A 14,730-nucleotide genomic window follows, 5' to 3' on the forward strand; every position below is an offset into this window, starting at 1 on the left:
CCTGTGTTTCTCCACCTCCCACTCTTTATCTCCTGTGGCCATAAGGAGGAGTCCATAAGTACTTGCTTCCATTTCCAATTAACCGCAAATTGCCATGTCATCCAGAGCTGGTCAAACTGGCTAATTTAACCATTGTTAGTGGAAACAATCCAGTTTCTAACAATAGATTATGAAGTTGGTTGGTTTTCACTAACCATAGTGAATGTTAACTCCAATTTAGGGATCAGATTACTTGCTAAAGTGCTGTCAATTTAAAAATCCCTCCGTTACAGCCATACTGGGGGAGGAAGAGGAGAGTGCACAAGCTCAACAAGGGGGTAGGCTCATTTTTGCAATGATAAAGGTGAGTCTTCTGTCTGGTTTAGTCTTCTGTCCAAACAATGTCCTTGAAAGGGAACTTCTGTGAACAATCAGAATAGGTTTTCAGAACCAAAGATGGAGCAGGAGGTCTTCCATGGACAAAAGGTATGTGATTATAGTCCTGACTTCAGAATGCATCACTGTCACCTTGCTAAAGTAACGTGGTGAGGTAAAAAGGAAGAAAGCAAGCTGCCTCCCAGGGCCGTCAACTCTTAGCTTTCTTTAAAATAGAATAAAAAGTTCAATCAGAAAATTGAGAAGAAAGTTAAGAGCACAAAATGTGGAAGCAGCTCCAAGACTTCAATACTTGGCAGCCTGTAACGTTGCTAAGGATGTTTATGCACTTTTCCTAAGCAATCAGAAATGTTGACCACTCCGGAGGAGGCCCTCCCAGAACAGCAGAAAAAGGACAAGCTAGATGGTAGAGGGTACTGGGGTGAGTTTGTTTAAGCATTTTGCCCCTGTATGTATTATTTCATTCACTCAACAAGTGTGCTGCCTTTACAAAATGAAACACAGTTGGCTAGCTTTAGTATGTTTTATTGAAAAGTAATTCCTTGAAATAAATGAGACCTCATCCCTGCTTAGAAAAAACGATGCTATTGCACACCTGCACACTCAGGTTTTCCATGTCTCCCACCCAACCACTACTAGGCTGTTCATCATCACTGGGCTGTTATTTTAATACTGTGTAGTTGCCATAAACAAAAGTATAAAATCCAAAATGAATCATCAAATGCCTTATAGCTGCAGCAAGTTAGAATTCCTATAGACTAGAACACAGATAGCTTTTTTTGTTTATTAAGGTTAGCAAAACATATTGTGTGCATGTTTTGCTGAGAGTTGTGGCATTGTACATAAATGTTATTTGTTGTTGTATATTTGTAGCTTGATATTTCTCCCATGAGCTCAAGGCTGTGTGCATTGTCTTTCTCTTCCCACTTTTATCTTGACAGCAGCCATGTGAAAATTCAGACACCAAAGTGGGCAGGGAGCCTTAAGAGCCTAATTCACAAAACTCTTTGAATCTGCACCTGTGCCTGCTGAGGAGGCTTGCTAACAAAATAGGGGAAGGGACTCCCTGATATTGCTTGCTGGAGAGGGACAAGGTTTGGAAGAGGTGCTCCTCCATCACCTCTGTTGGTAGGGAAACCTATACCTCTACTGAGGTCCCTGCTGCATCCACAAGAACGTTTAGGGCCCCAAATGGGGTGTTCTGCTAAAAATCCGAGAGAAATCACACCAACCACAATGCTGTGCCCTTCTCAGCACAAACAAACAGGGCTTGAGATGTAGCAGTAGATTCTGCATGTCCACCGACTTGGGATTCTTCTCTTAGTCTTCTTCTAATAAAAACCAGAGAGTGAGTGTGAAAAGGATAGACAGGTGGCATGAATAATAGTCCAGGGAGAAAATGTGGGTTATCTATGAAAAGACATTCCGTATCATTTAATTCGCTCCACTGAAATTGACAATTGATTTGCCTGACCTTTTTTCCCCAATTTCTCCAAAGTACAGAGAGAGTGAGAGAGAGGAGGAAATTGGCATCAATGAAATTGACAAGACTTTCCCTTGACCTTGTCACCTTCCCAGCAGGGGTGGATGACGGAAATGGCAGTGGGGCATGCAGTGCAGAAGAAAAGCGAGCGAGGCATTGTTCAAGCTGTCTCCAACCACAGCATGATGGAATTGCATCCATGGCCGCTGAGGCAGTATCCAAGGTGGGTAAGTCATGAATGCTTTCTCCCACATAGCTAGAGGAGTGGTTGTAGCAGTGAAAGCGAGAAGAATTCATGAGCTGCAATGATGGCATTACCTGAAGTGGAGGAAGAACGTTTGAGAGCTCATTGAAGTGAATGAAAATGTGTGTGTGACTTCTACCTAAGTCGGCTGCTTTGGTTTCAGGGCCCTCACTAAACAGCAGCTCCAAAGCTGCTAGAAGTTGTGCAGAGTTCTCCGGAATTGCATGTGATCAGCAGATGGCACTCTAACTACACTAAACCTAAAGCTTCCTTTGTCGTAGCTGTTGTCAGCTAGGTCAAATTGCATGTTGCCTAAGTATGGTGCATCTAGGTTGTACAGGGAAGAATATTCTCCTTTCCAATAGATTTAGGAGAAGGGCAAACGGTTCCACCTAGACAGGTTTGGATGACACACGTTTCACTATAATAATAATAATAAATTATTATTTATACCCCACCCACCTGGCTGGGTTTACCCAGCCACTCTGGGCGGCCTCCAACAAAATATTAAAATACAGTAGTATAGAAAGAAAAGACAGAGTAGTTCTTTGTGAGCCCTCTAGAAACACCTGTAACTAGGTGAAACAGAGTCAATGGAAACATCACTCTTTTTGGCATAGGTGAGCAGTGATTTTTTCATCCCTGATAAAACAATTTGTAATATCAGCTTTCATTCATATACCCTTAAACAGTGCTTTTTTTCTTAAAAAATTTGTTTAGGGGTACTCTTACTTTGACGCAAGAAAATCACCATTTTATAGTTCAAATCGGGGAAAATACAGTAAATGGACAAAAATACAAAAATTCACAAAATGTTTAGGGGTATCCGTACTCCTCTCCTGCCAGCTTAGCAGTTCGAAAGTATGTCAAAGTGCAGGTAGATAAATAGGTACCATTCCAGCGGGAAAGTAAACGGCGTTTCCGTGCGCTGCTCTAGTTCGCCAGAAGTGGCTTAGTCATGCTGGCCACATGACCCGAAAGCTGTACGCCGGCTCCCTCGGCCAATAAAGCAAGATGAGCGCCGCAACCCCAGAGTCGGCCATGACTGGACCTAATGGTCAGGGGTCCCTTTACCTTTACCTTTACCTTTACCTTTACCCTACAGCTTTCTAAGATTCAGTTGTTTTGAGTTGGTCAGTTTGTTGGCCTGACCGCTTTAATTGGCTTCAACAACTTCCACGGTGAAATGGGAAGATAAGGTCTTCTTCTTCTTTGGTGATCACTCGTAGCCACATTAGATTGTCTTCCATAAACACGGTTTTAACAATGTGCAGCTTTCTCCTGATTGAAGTGCAGAGTGATTGAGGACCGGGACATTCACAGGGAAACCAAAATGCTTGTTTACAAAGCTATTGTACTACCAACCTTACTATATGCTTGTGAAACATGGACCACTTATAAATGCCATCTCCAACTCCTCAAAGATAGGGTATATCAGTTTGTATCCAAAGAAGTTGCCCCGTATTCATGCAAGGATTGCCACTTATGCAACAGAATGCCCACTCCTTCTTTGCCTGCACACACACACCCCAAATCTGTCCTTGAAGTTACTCCAACCATCTGGAGCAGATTCGGAGGAGGTAGAGTGCAGGAAGAGGAAGAGCAAGAGTCCTTGCGCAAATGGAAGAGCTTTGTCAGATAACAACACATTGGTTTTTTTAAGTAAGCTCATCTTCCCCTGGTATTGGTTCAGCAAGCCTGGAGCTTTCTGGATACTTCCAGGAACCTACAATGCATTTCTGCTTCATATTGTTCCACCATCCAAGAGATGTCTCTCTCTACCTTTGTGAGACTTATTCAAGAAGAGGGAGGGGGAAGGTTGTGCACTTTGAGAAGTGTGGGATTTACTGCTGTGTTTCAAAGGAATTAGAACAGAGCAGCAATATTGTAAACAAGCACAATGAAAGCTGGAGAGGTCGCTGCTGCATCTTTGGAAATTAACAAGGGTTGTGATTAATTCTAGCAACTAGGGCCCTAGGAATTATGAGGACAGGCACAACAAAGATGCAGTAAGTAGATTATCTGAAAAGCCTTTTTTTTCTCAGTTCCCCTTGTTTGTTTAAATTAGAAATTTCAAGCTAGCCTCTTAAACGTGGCCTAGCCTTTTATTATTATTTGGGGGCAGGGGAGGGTAAAGAAGTATATTTCAAAATGGAGTGATGCTGCAAGTCAAACAATGGGCATTCAGAAGACTTTAACAGTGTGGATTTTGAAATTTGACCTTTTACATTGGGGAAGACAGAAGAGAATGGTTCACTAGCATATCCCAATTGGTCAGATGTTTCCCAAGCTGATTCCAAGCTAGCAGCTCAAATTATCTTGGCTCAGACTTGCCTTTCCCTCTTGATTTAACATTTTCCAAAAGAAGGTGCTTCTTTCTCATTCCGACCATTTGGAACCACTATTGTGATTTTAAATATTGTAATGGCATACCATTTGCATATTTGATTCTCAGGTTTTATAATAGATAAATATCAAAGTTTACTTTCCCCTGTGAGATTTGTCATTTAATGTGGCTAATAATTCAGTCTTGAATCAAGGTAAACAAAAGACAACCGATTCCATTTTTAATAGGGGATCCAGAGTTGGGATATAAAATCACATGATTTACCAGTACCTTTGTGTATGTTGTTGTTATTCTTACTGCTATTTATATTGATCGGTAGAATTTTCCACATGTGCGAAGAATCAATAGCCTTTTCTACATCTTACTACTGCTCATTCTTCTGGGCTAGATGCCAATATTGCTTTCGCTAGCTAGGGAAGTAATTTTGGTAGGTGGGTGGCAGTTGAGGGCTGGTTACAGGAACAGCAGCTATGAAGTGATAGAAGGGATTGTGACTCCTGCCTCGCACAACCTCTTTTTTTAATTCTTCTCTGCATATAACCATTACCAGTAATTGGAGGGTGGGGGGCGGACTAAAAATAAAACTCCTGCTGCAAAAGAGTGAACTTTGTGTGGGAAAGAGCAAGTGCTTTTTTGCAAAGCAGAAAAAAAACATTAAAATTCATACTGGAGGAAAAGAGCAAGCAAACTGATTCTCACAGACCTGGTCTTCTGTTCTCACATCACAACTATCCTTCTGCTACACAACATGCCACCACCCTCCCCCACTGGCTGTTCAAGATGGCTGAGTCATCCCAAGTTATTCGTCCTGCACCTGGGATGGGTAAAAAGTAGATGGGGTCTGTTTGGTACACTGACATGTAAGTTACAGTAGCTCAGCCAGGATTTCGGAGTCCCAATAGCAGCAGGAAAAAGCCTTCATCACACACACACCACACACAAAAATGGGAACACTAATTCAGATATGGATTCCTTTAAACTTGTATCGCAAAGCCAGTGTATGGTTCGTGAAGTATGGTCCGTGCTTTTTTCTGGAGGTACTCAAGGGTATGCAGTACCAGCACCTTTTTTCCCTAGAAGAAAAGCACTGAGTATGATAGATACATCCAGTGCTTTTTTTCTGGGGCGACGCAGGGGGACGCATACCCCTAAACATTTTGTGAATCTTTGTACTTTTGTCCATTTACTGTATTTATTTTTCCCAATTTGAAGTATAAAATGGTGGTTTTCTTGAGTCAAAATGAGAGTACCCCTAAATATTTTTTAAGAAAAGTAATACTGGATACATCAGTTCCACTCCCTGAGCCACCAACTTGCTGGCTTTATCAAACACTGAACCAGTAATTTGCACCTGGCTCTGGTTGGTGGACCTCAGGTTTGTAGTAATGACAACACCCCAAACAGATCATGCAAGATCGAAGTGAAACCACACCTTCCCTCAGCTTAATGGGGGTTGATGGGATGGTGGGCAGGGGTGGGGAAACTGAAAAGGTCATGGCATGTCAGGTGAAGGCATCACCATTCAGTCTCATACCCCAAAAGTGACTATTCTGCAAGGTCTGCAGTAGAACTACTGGTTTATGTCTAAGGTACCCTACCAATCAGAGTGGAGTTTGGCTTCCAAGATTCCCCATAACTTTACATTAGCAGTGCTGCTGCCCTGATAGCCAGCCCCACCCACCAGCCTTTCTTGGGCATCAGCGTTTCCCGACTCAACTACCCAGTATTTAAGCCCTGATCCTGCGTGCATCCAAAATCCTCTCATTTCCCCAATCAACTTGGCTATTCGTCTCCTTCCAACTACACTAATCATACCCTGCCGTCCCTGTTTCCTTCTCTACTGGTCATACCACCCACCGTTCCATCCCCTTCCTGCAAACATGGCCACGGTGGAAGGTCCAAATTCTGCTCTGCTTCACCCTAACAGACTTCAACCCGCCCTCCTAAACTTTCTGTACTCCTCCATGGCATTTCCACAGCTGCTTTATAGGGAGAGGCTGAGGTATGTGGCACCAACCATTGCTCTGTAACCCTTTTTGCTTGGCTAACTGCCCTCACTTCCTAGTCCTGAAAATGGTGTAAGTACTTCTGTGGGTTGAAGCAGGAAATCCACATGCTGCATCGCAGACCCTCCAAGTGTCCCTGTTTTCCAGGAACATCCCTGATTTAGAGAAGCCGTCCCACTTTCTGGTTTGATCCCGGAATGCCCTGTTTTTCCTTAGGATGTCCCTATATTCATTGGAGAAATGTTGGAGAGTGTGGAGTTATCCAACCCCTGAGCCATCTGAAGGCAATCCTGTAAAGGGAAGTTTTTTAATGTTTAATGTTTTCTATATGGCTGCCCAGAGTGGCTGGGTCAACCCAGTAAGATGTGTGGGGTATAAATAGTAAAATTATCATTATGGCAAAGGATGTCCCTATTTTCATCGGAGAAATGTTTGGAGGGTATGGCATTGGGGACTCCAAGGAGCCTGATAAGTCTCCTGGGCCTTCCATTCAACAGCCCTGGAGCCTATTAACACTTTCTTAAATATTAAGTGAAGCCAGCCAGCAGATGGCAGCAGGACACATTACAGTTGTTTTTAAAGAAATTGGTAGCTTCAGAACACAACCTTTGCAGCAGGGGACACCATACTAAGGGCCACTTCACAAATTAATTTCTCTCTTGCATAATGATGTTGTTATATCTTGTTCTGTATTTTTAAAGGGGGGGCAGCTTTGGCAAAATGTGCTGAATCTGAATAAATAAAAACAAAACAACTTGAAAGCACAGCTCAGTACGATTCCCAGTGTTTGGGAGTGGGGCAGGAAACATCTAAGCGCAGACTTACTCCTTCATTCATTTAGGCTGAGAGAGCGAGCAATTTGCCCAGGAACACCCAATGAGTTTCTTGGCTGATAGGGGATCTGAACCCTGGGCTTCCAACACTCCATCCACTGCAATAAACTGCCTGTACCTCCCACCATCCCTGATCATTGGGCATGCTGGCTGTGGCTGATGGTGGAGTCCAATAACTTCTGGAGGTCCACCCTTAATCTAAAAGGTAAATGGAAGTAGGAGGCTTGTGAAGTAGAAGTTTGTAAGATACAGAGACCTCACATCAGTTGCTGATACTTCCAAAATGATGAAAAATAGTGGGACCTGCAAGGCAGCTTGTTTTTTAAACGTTATGTATGGTGCCTAGTAATATTAGAAATAAAGGAATGAGGAAAAGAGCCAGCAAGAAGAAAAGATACAGCAGTGTCGCTTGTACAGAGTATGAAAAAACTGAAACTCAAAATGAACAGAACCACATAAAAATTGGATTATTTTTTTTAATGAAACTTTCTAGCACAGAGGAAGTCAGTGCTGTTTTAGAAAGTACTCTAAAACCTGAAAAAATACAATGAATGTACTTTTGTAAATCTAGAAAATCTTTAATAAAAGTTTTTGGGGTTTTTTAAAAAAGAGGAACTCACCATGAAAGCCTCCCTGGTTCTCTTACAGTGGCAATGTCGCCCACCTGAAGGGTGCTGGAACAAGAGTTTCAGCGAGTTCCAGGTGAAAAAAGCCCTGGAGATAGTTCATATTGTTCTGCCTGCTGCTGAAGTTTCCCAACCCGGGGGCCAGGATACTCCAAGGAGGCCACAGGTGAAAATCACATAAATGGGGAGCCACAAAGGGAAGTGAGAAGTGAAGAAAACAGAGAAGTGACCGAGAAAAGAAAACAGAAAATGGAGAAGAATGGACAGAGGAGTGACCGTGATTCCCAGGGGATGGATTGCCGCATGTTCTCTGCAGCAACTTCACTTCAGCTTCTTCCTCCCTCCCACTTCTGTCTTCCACCGCTGCGTGCACCAAGCTGTCCACATCTCATTTGTCAAGGGCAAGGGCAGCAGTGTTAGTGTGTGGGGTGCTGTTTCTTCGTGCAAATATTTCTGCAAAAGGAGGTGTGTTGCTGCATGCAAGAGTTACTCAGCCTAACACAGAATTGCCTTAACATAATGAACAGAGGTGATAATCAGTGATCCCTCACAGCAATAGAACCGGATATTAAAAAGCTTGTTTCTGGTCATCAAGCACGAGGGTCACATTGATTGAGAAATACTTAAAGTTTAATTGTTTATGTAATTGTATTTTGTATAAATTATTAAAATTATCTACAAACAAAACATTTAAATACCTATCTTTTTACTGGTAGGACAGGGGGCCACAGGAAGGAAGCAAAGTCGGAAGGGGGCCACAGTTGGAAAAGGATTAAGAAACACTGATCTAGGTCATGGAAGCATATAGAGCAAAATATGTCAAATGCTAAGAAGTTGATGCACTTCAGGTGTGTCACCTTACTAGTAGGAAGTTCCCTGAATACCTCTGGAAATGAATGGGGGTAAATTTATTTGGTTAGCTCTCCTTAGAAATTCACACTTCTCTGAATTCTGTGATGCAGTTCTCCAACCAGAAAAACTACATTCCAAAATGTCCGTTAGGAAAAAGTGCTCACAAACACAAAATATACATTTTTGAGAAAATAATATGCAAATATGCATTTTATTGGAGGAAATTGGTTGCAAAAATGTGTATATTTGAAGAAATATGCACTAAATGCATATTAATTTTCATGATTACGTTTTTTGAAAAAAATTTCTTCTTTGGCAATCACTCGTAGCCGAGTAAGATTGTCTTCTATAAACACAGTTTTAACAATGAGTCCGTAAGTGACTGTGGAGGCCAATTCTGGATGCACAGGTCCTTCCACAGTGGGGACATTGGTTTCCGGTCGGGAGTTGATCACGGTGTGGATTTGCCAAGCATGCCTTCCTCTTAGCACATTCTCCCTTGCATCCTGAGTTTCAGTGTCATCAAAGCCCATGACACCTTTGGTAAAGGCTGTTCTCCAACTGGAGCGCTCGCAGGCCAGTGTTTCCCAGTTGTCAGTGTTTATACTACATTTTTAAAGATTTGCCTTGAGACAGTCTTTAAACCTCTTTTGTTGACCACCAGCATTACACTTTCCATTGTAAAAATGGGTCAAACTGAAGAAAACTGGAGAAACGGGGGGGGGGGGTGAGAGGCTGAGAGAAAATAAATTGACACACTCACACCATCTCTAAATCTTGATAACTAGATTATTTAAAGAGGGGAAACTAATGCATTTGAAAAGGATCCAAATTTACAGAAACAGTCAATATTATTGTTTTAAGCCATTCTTCAGTGACTGCTGTGTTGTTTTAAACCATGCACAAAGCAGAGGTGTGTACTGAGGTCTCCACAATATATATATATTTCTTGTGGCTACCCTGAATAGTTTAAATCATTCCAGCAGATTTATAATACTTGGATTTTTTGTCAGATTTGATTTATCAATGTGTAACTAACTACACGTCAAATTCCAAAGTAATCACTGAAGATGACGGATTTGCTAAGGAGGCGAAAAGCAGTCTCCCTCTTTTCTTTCCTCAAAAGATTAAATAACTGACACAGGATCCAAGACGTAAGACAGGCATATATTAAATAGTGAATTCTTGCAGCCAATTTCTAAAGACCCTGTTCAAAATACTGGTATCTGATGGAAATGTTGACAATACTCTTAATGTGAGCAACGTCAAGGGGACACTGCTATGATTTTAACAAAGCTGTCAGATTAGGTGACTGAGTGGTTACAGCATGATATTAATACAACTTCTTAACCGACAATTAGTTAACTGGCTGCTAAAAAGAAACCGGCTTATAGGATTTCCCTAATGAATATAATGCTTTGTTTCTGGGCAAAACATATGCTGTGGATGTATAATTAGAAAAAAAAGAGTTCCCCATCAAGGGAACATGTGCAGCTGAATAAAAGAGCTTATTATTATACCTGTGAGGGGTCAAAGTCTATGGGGCTGTAGCTTATGGTATTACAGCAGATTACAAAATCATTCTATTATGTTAGTCAATCTGTTTCCAAGCATCAACTAGCAGGAAGCTGTGCACTAGAAACTAACAAATAAGGCTCCCTTTGACTCTTTTCCCTCTAAGGTCTTGTGATAGGTCAGCTGTTGGTGGCATCATCATCCCAGTCAGATCACATGTCAGAACCTTTCAGTGTGCAGCTGATGCCTTTGATATTGAGAACCATCTTCCCCAACAGTCCTCAAGTGCTACTTGTTGTAGAGCCATATTCTTAAAAAGCTGGAGCCAGTGTGAAACCCATAGACAGTTAATGAAGGGGGGGGGGAGAGAAGCAGAGCGAACTTATACTGCATCTGACCTCTATCATAAAGCAAATTGCTCAAGAGAAAAAGTGACAAAACAGCAGCTGCCACGATCACCTTCTGTGTTTTAGCACCTGCGGACCAATGTGCACAACTATATAATCTAAGTTTACATATCTTCTGTGGAAATTATTCCACATTTTATGAACTGGCAAATACATCCTCTGGTGAAAAGTGTGGGTCTCCTCATATAGCGCACAGATCTTTAAGATGCATTTTAAAAATTGCACACCCAGCTTCAGCACCTCTTACACAATTTCTTTCTTTAGGCTTAATGATGATGATGATGATGATGTGTATTTGGGGTGTATTTTTTTTCTGAGCCCTTGTAATTAAATACATGGATAAGTATTATCCATGCCACACTGTTTAGCAGCTCATTTCAGTAGCCCCACAACAATCTCCTTTCCAGTCCATATATTGCATTATATGCATTCCAAATTCTGTTTGTTAGGTAGGAGCAAACTACAAGTTGCACTGCTGCTGTATGCCAGGAAGTCCTTTGAGAGTGCTGACTTGCACTGGGTTAAGTGATGGAAAGGAATGAGGTTCCCCTTAACCCTTTCCCTGCCATTTCCTTCCCTCTTGAAACTTCCTACACCACCAGTATTCCAAATCTATGTCTTCCTCAAAAACATAGAAACATTGTGGTAGTACAAGCAGCTGGGCAAGAAGCAACAGACAAAGGAAAGGTTAAGCACTGATGCAAATCCTTCCAAGAGATGCTTTGCAAGGGAGAGTTACTGAGCTAGGCTGTAATGTAGTTTACCTTCCGAGTTTTTTCCCAGCATGTCCATCTATTTTCATGTTAGTGCCCATATTTACAATGTTAGCAGAAGCCTCTCCTAGAATTTGAAAGGCAAATTCAGGTCTAGCTTATACTTCCTTGACATAAATGTAATAGCACCTGCTCATTATAAATGGGACAATTTGGTCCTGTGATGTATGTTCTTCACAGTTCATGACTTTTATGTCTTTCAGAGAAGGCGCTGAAAAGAGCCATTGATATGGTTATTTAGTGGATGAGCTCCAAAGGTTCCCTTTACAGTTAATCCCTTCCATGTTTTCCATTGTATGGAAGAAACACTTTTAAAAATAACCCTGCAGGTGTTCAAGCATAGCAGTCTGAAAAATAACTAATTGTTGAGTGTATACTTTGCTTCTCCCCGCTCCAGCATGAGCCTCTTGCTTCATCCGTTTATATTCCCATCGTGAAATGTCACAATCAAAGTCAGAGCATGCTATTTACAAACAGAAAGAAGACTACCAGACAGAAGGGTCAATGAGGTTCTGGTAAGCTTCCAAGGCCTGGTTGAGTCCCAGTGCAGTCCTGGGACAAGCGTTCAAAATTCTAAAGTCTGGCCTGACTTTCAAATGAACTTTGAGGCAAGAGAGAGTGGCAAAACTCTTACTCATTTCAGGAGGTGGGGAAACAATAATGACTGGATTAATATTAAAGAGCTGAAGTGTTAGTTTTTAATTAAACTTGTATAAAGCTGACATTTGCTTTCCCAAAATTGCTCCAGAAGAATTGCACTACATTACAACATCATTTCAGCCTAACCGTAATTAATTGGCATGATTTACCTATTTTATATGTTTTAATCCATTTAAAACATACCACTGATGAACTGGACAGCATAGTTTTTAAAAGTAACAACAAAAACTCCAAACGGCAAGCATCATTTTGAAAGAGGAGTCCTTGCCCCTTTCTCTCCTATAGGGTGGAATGCCTCATCTAAGATAACGCCAGTCAGGCCAACTATAGTATATTTTTTTCTCCTCAATAATCTCATGAAATCCAGAAATCTATTCCAACAGTCTTCCCACAAGTGATTGCAGGATTATGTGCACTCCAATTTCCAAGCAATGAGAGATTTCAGGGGTGCCAAATACTGAATACAGAAGGGTAACAGGGTGAGCCATTTCAGCTGGAATACCTTAACCATCTCTATGGCTGTGTGTTTATCAGGACCCTGTTCTGCTTCAAACAAGATAACAAATCTTCCTGGAAAAAACTGTGCATTAATAAACTGGCAGTGGAAAGACTGGAGGTGTCAAAGTTTTCTGCATGCTTAGAGATGAAGGCAATTACGCAGATATTATGCTAGGCAAAGAAAATTTATCTGCATAGGTCAACCTGTGCACTGTTTTGAAAGTGATGCTGCAATAGAAACACTGGGAGGGAATGTGCGTATTGCCAGCATTAACAAGCATGGCTAAACTGTTCCGCAAAGAAACATGTTTAATCTTTGCTTAAACACAACTCTGTGAATGCTGGCGAGGTCAGGGTCAGTTTGGGTTACCTATTGTATAAGCGTTGGCTGCAAATAGCTTAAGCAGGGCACAACTTTTTTTCTACATATTCTTTCATGCTCAGCTCATTCCAGAATCATTCTCCCCACGTTCATTTACTGCCAGCTCTGCTCAAATGTCTCACCTAGCGCTTAATTTCTAAGAGGAGAGATGCCAGGGCTCAGATTCACCTACAAAGTCCCACCCTAGAACTGGAATAGCATCTTCAGTGTGGGGAGGTTCAAAATTTCCTTTCCCTAATATAAGAGTTTTCCTCGGGGGGGGGGGGGATTCCGCCATACTTAAGATGGTAGAAAGGGGTATTCTTGTAACATCACAAAATAGGCACCAAAAATGTACAGTGCAACTCGCACCACAGATCAACAATTAAATACCTTTGCTCAACCTTCCGTAGATCTGTCAGAACTGAAGATTTGTACGTGTGTGTGCCTGCACACAGAGAGCTTTTTTAAAACCGACAAAGCTAGACTGTAACCTGCTTGCAGTTTCTACATCCCTACTTGTAAAACAAACAAACAAAATAATTCCTTTTCCAAAGAGAAATTTCCCTCTGTCTATGTGAATTCCCTCTCTCCCAATTGCCAATACATGTGAAATGACAGTGGATACTTGTACATGCTAACGTCATACATTCTATTTTGAACTGTGTATTCTTGTTTATGGGCTGGGTCAAGGCAGTGGAACTCCACTCATGGGATGCCCTCATTGCAGGAAAGAGGGACCATTTTTTATGATTCTCCATTTCCCTGCAGGCCCCTGTGACTCCCCTGGAAAGCTGCTCCTAAGGGCTAGAGGACCCTCCAGAATGGTATGGGAGGTGGTGGGGGAGGGGAGGGAGAATTGGAGACAATTAACTTCCTCCTTTCCTCCAGCGAGAGCCTCCTCTGGATCTCAGCCCCTTCTGAGTAGGAGAAATTGGGTAAGGGAGACTTGAAAACTGTTGCAGTGTATACAAGTGGTGTCTCAAGAATACTTTGCAGCTAGTACCAGTTGACTTTGGACGAGAACATGAAATACTCATAAAGCTATAACAGCAGGATCTAACATTCAGATAATTTAAGAGCTGCTGGAAAGCTTCAATACAGAAAAATAAAATAGCCACTGCTATATAATTCAACTACTGAACAAACTAACAACCACAGCACTATTAAAGTTTCTCCCTGTTTAATGCTTGATTTTACAAAGGTAATGTTATTCCAGTTGAAAGACATGTTCATTATGGCAAATAAAACAGAGACACATTAAAGCTGTTTAGGGCATTGTATTGATTTCCGTTTAATGGCTGTCCTGACATTTTTCAACAGCCAGGTCTAATAAATGTTTGTGGAGTGAAGCTTAAGCGGGTGGAAAAGTTGCCCAGAAAGAGTATTAAGAATAACTTAAAGATATCGGATTTAATTGCAGCAATCTGTGATACTTATGGTGCTGGCCCCTTAGTGGAATTTTCAGTATTTAACTTGAAGCATGATTGGGTGATTAACAAGAGTCACTTTAATTAAATATTTTAAATAATTTCCTGAAAGATGCCCTGGTTCATCTTACGTAGGTAGACAAAGGGAATCATAAGTTGCTTTTCTAGAAAAACTGCAGACCCCAAGAGAAAAATATATTAGATAACTGGCTAACAATCTTGTATTCTCTTGTGGTAGCAAAGCCATCAGCACAGATTGAATGCGGTGGTAATGGCAGGATAGAGTTTTCAAGGCTTCAGGGAACACTGTAGTCCATTTT

At 41.5% G+C, this 14,730-nt stretch overlaps 1 protein-coding gene across 1 annotated transcript; it reads left to right on the plus strand.

Moving 5' to 3' along the window:
- Nucleotides 1-336: 336 nt before the first annotated feature.
- LOC310704366 (uncharacterized protein) lies at nucleotides 337-8,526 on the plus strand. The gene is made up of 4 exons (XM_083497726.1): nucleotides 337-343; nucleotides 715-796; nucleotides 1,954-2,085; nucleotides 7,899-8,526. Exons 2-4 carry the CDS (start codon nucleotides 724-726, stop codon nucleotides 8,093-8,095), a joined length of 402 nt encoding a protein of 133 aa, XP_083353852.1. The 5' UTR covers nucleotides 337-343; nucleotides 715-723; the 3' UTR covers nucleotides 8,096-8,526.
- The last annotated feature ends 6,204 nt before the right edge of the window (nucleotides 8,527-14,730 follow it).

Source organism: Podarcis liolepis, assembly GCF_965112155.1.
Source record: "Podarcis liolepis genome assembly, chromosome: 3".
NCBI classification, from domain to species: domain Eukaryota; kingdom Metazoa; phylum Chordata; class Lepidosauria; order Squamata; family Lacertidae; genus Podarcis; species Podarcis liolepis.

What these genes read in the sequence shown, in the direction of transcription:
- LOC310704366 (XM_083497726.1), top strand. Translation starts at nt 724, where the DNA reads ATGTTGACCACTCCGGAGGAGGCCCTCCCAGAACAGCAGAAAAAGGAC. An exon ending in AGATGGTAGAGGGTACTGGG is followed by an intron (nt 797 to 1,953) that starts GTGAGTTTGTTT and finishes TCACCTTCCCAG; the next exon opens with CAGGGGTGGATGACGGAAAT. An exon ending in TGAGGCAGTATCCAAGGTGG is followed by an intron (nt 2,086 to 7,898) that starts GTAAGTCATGAA and finishes TTTTTAAAAAAG; the next exon opens with AGGAACTCACCATGAAAGCC.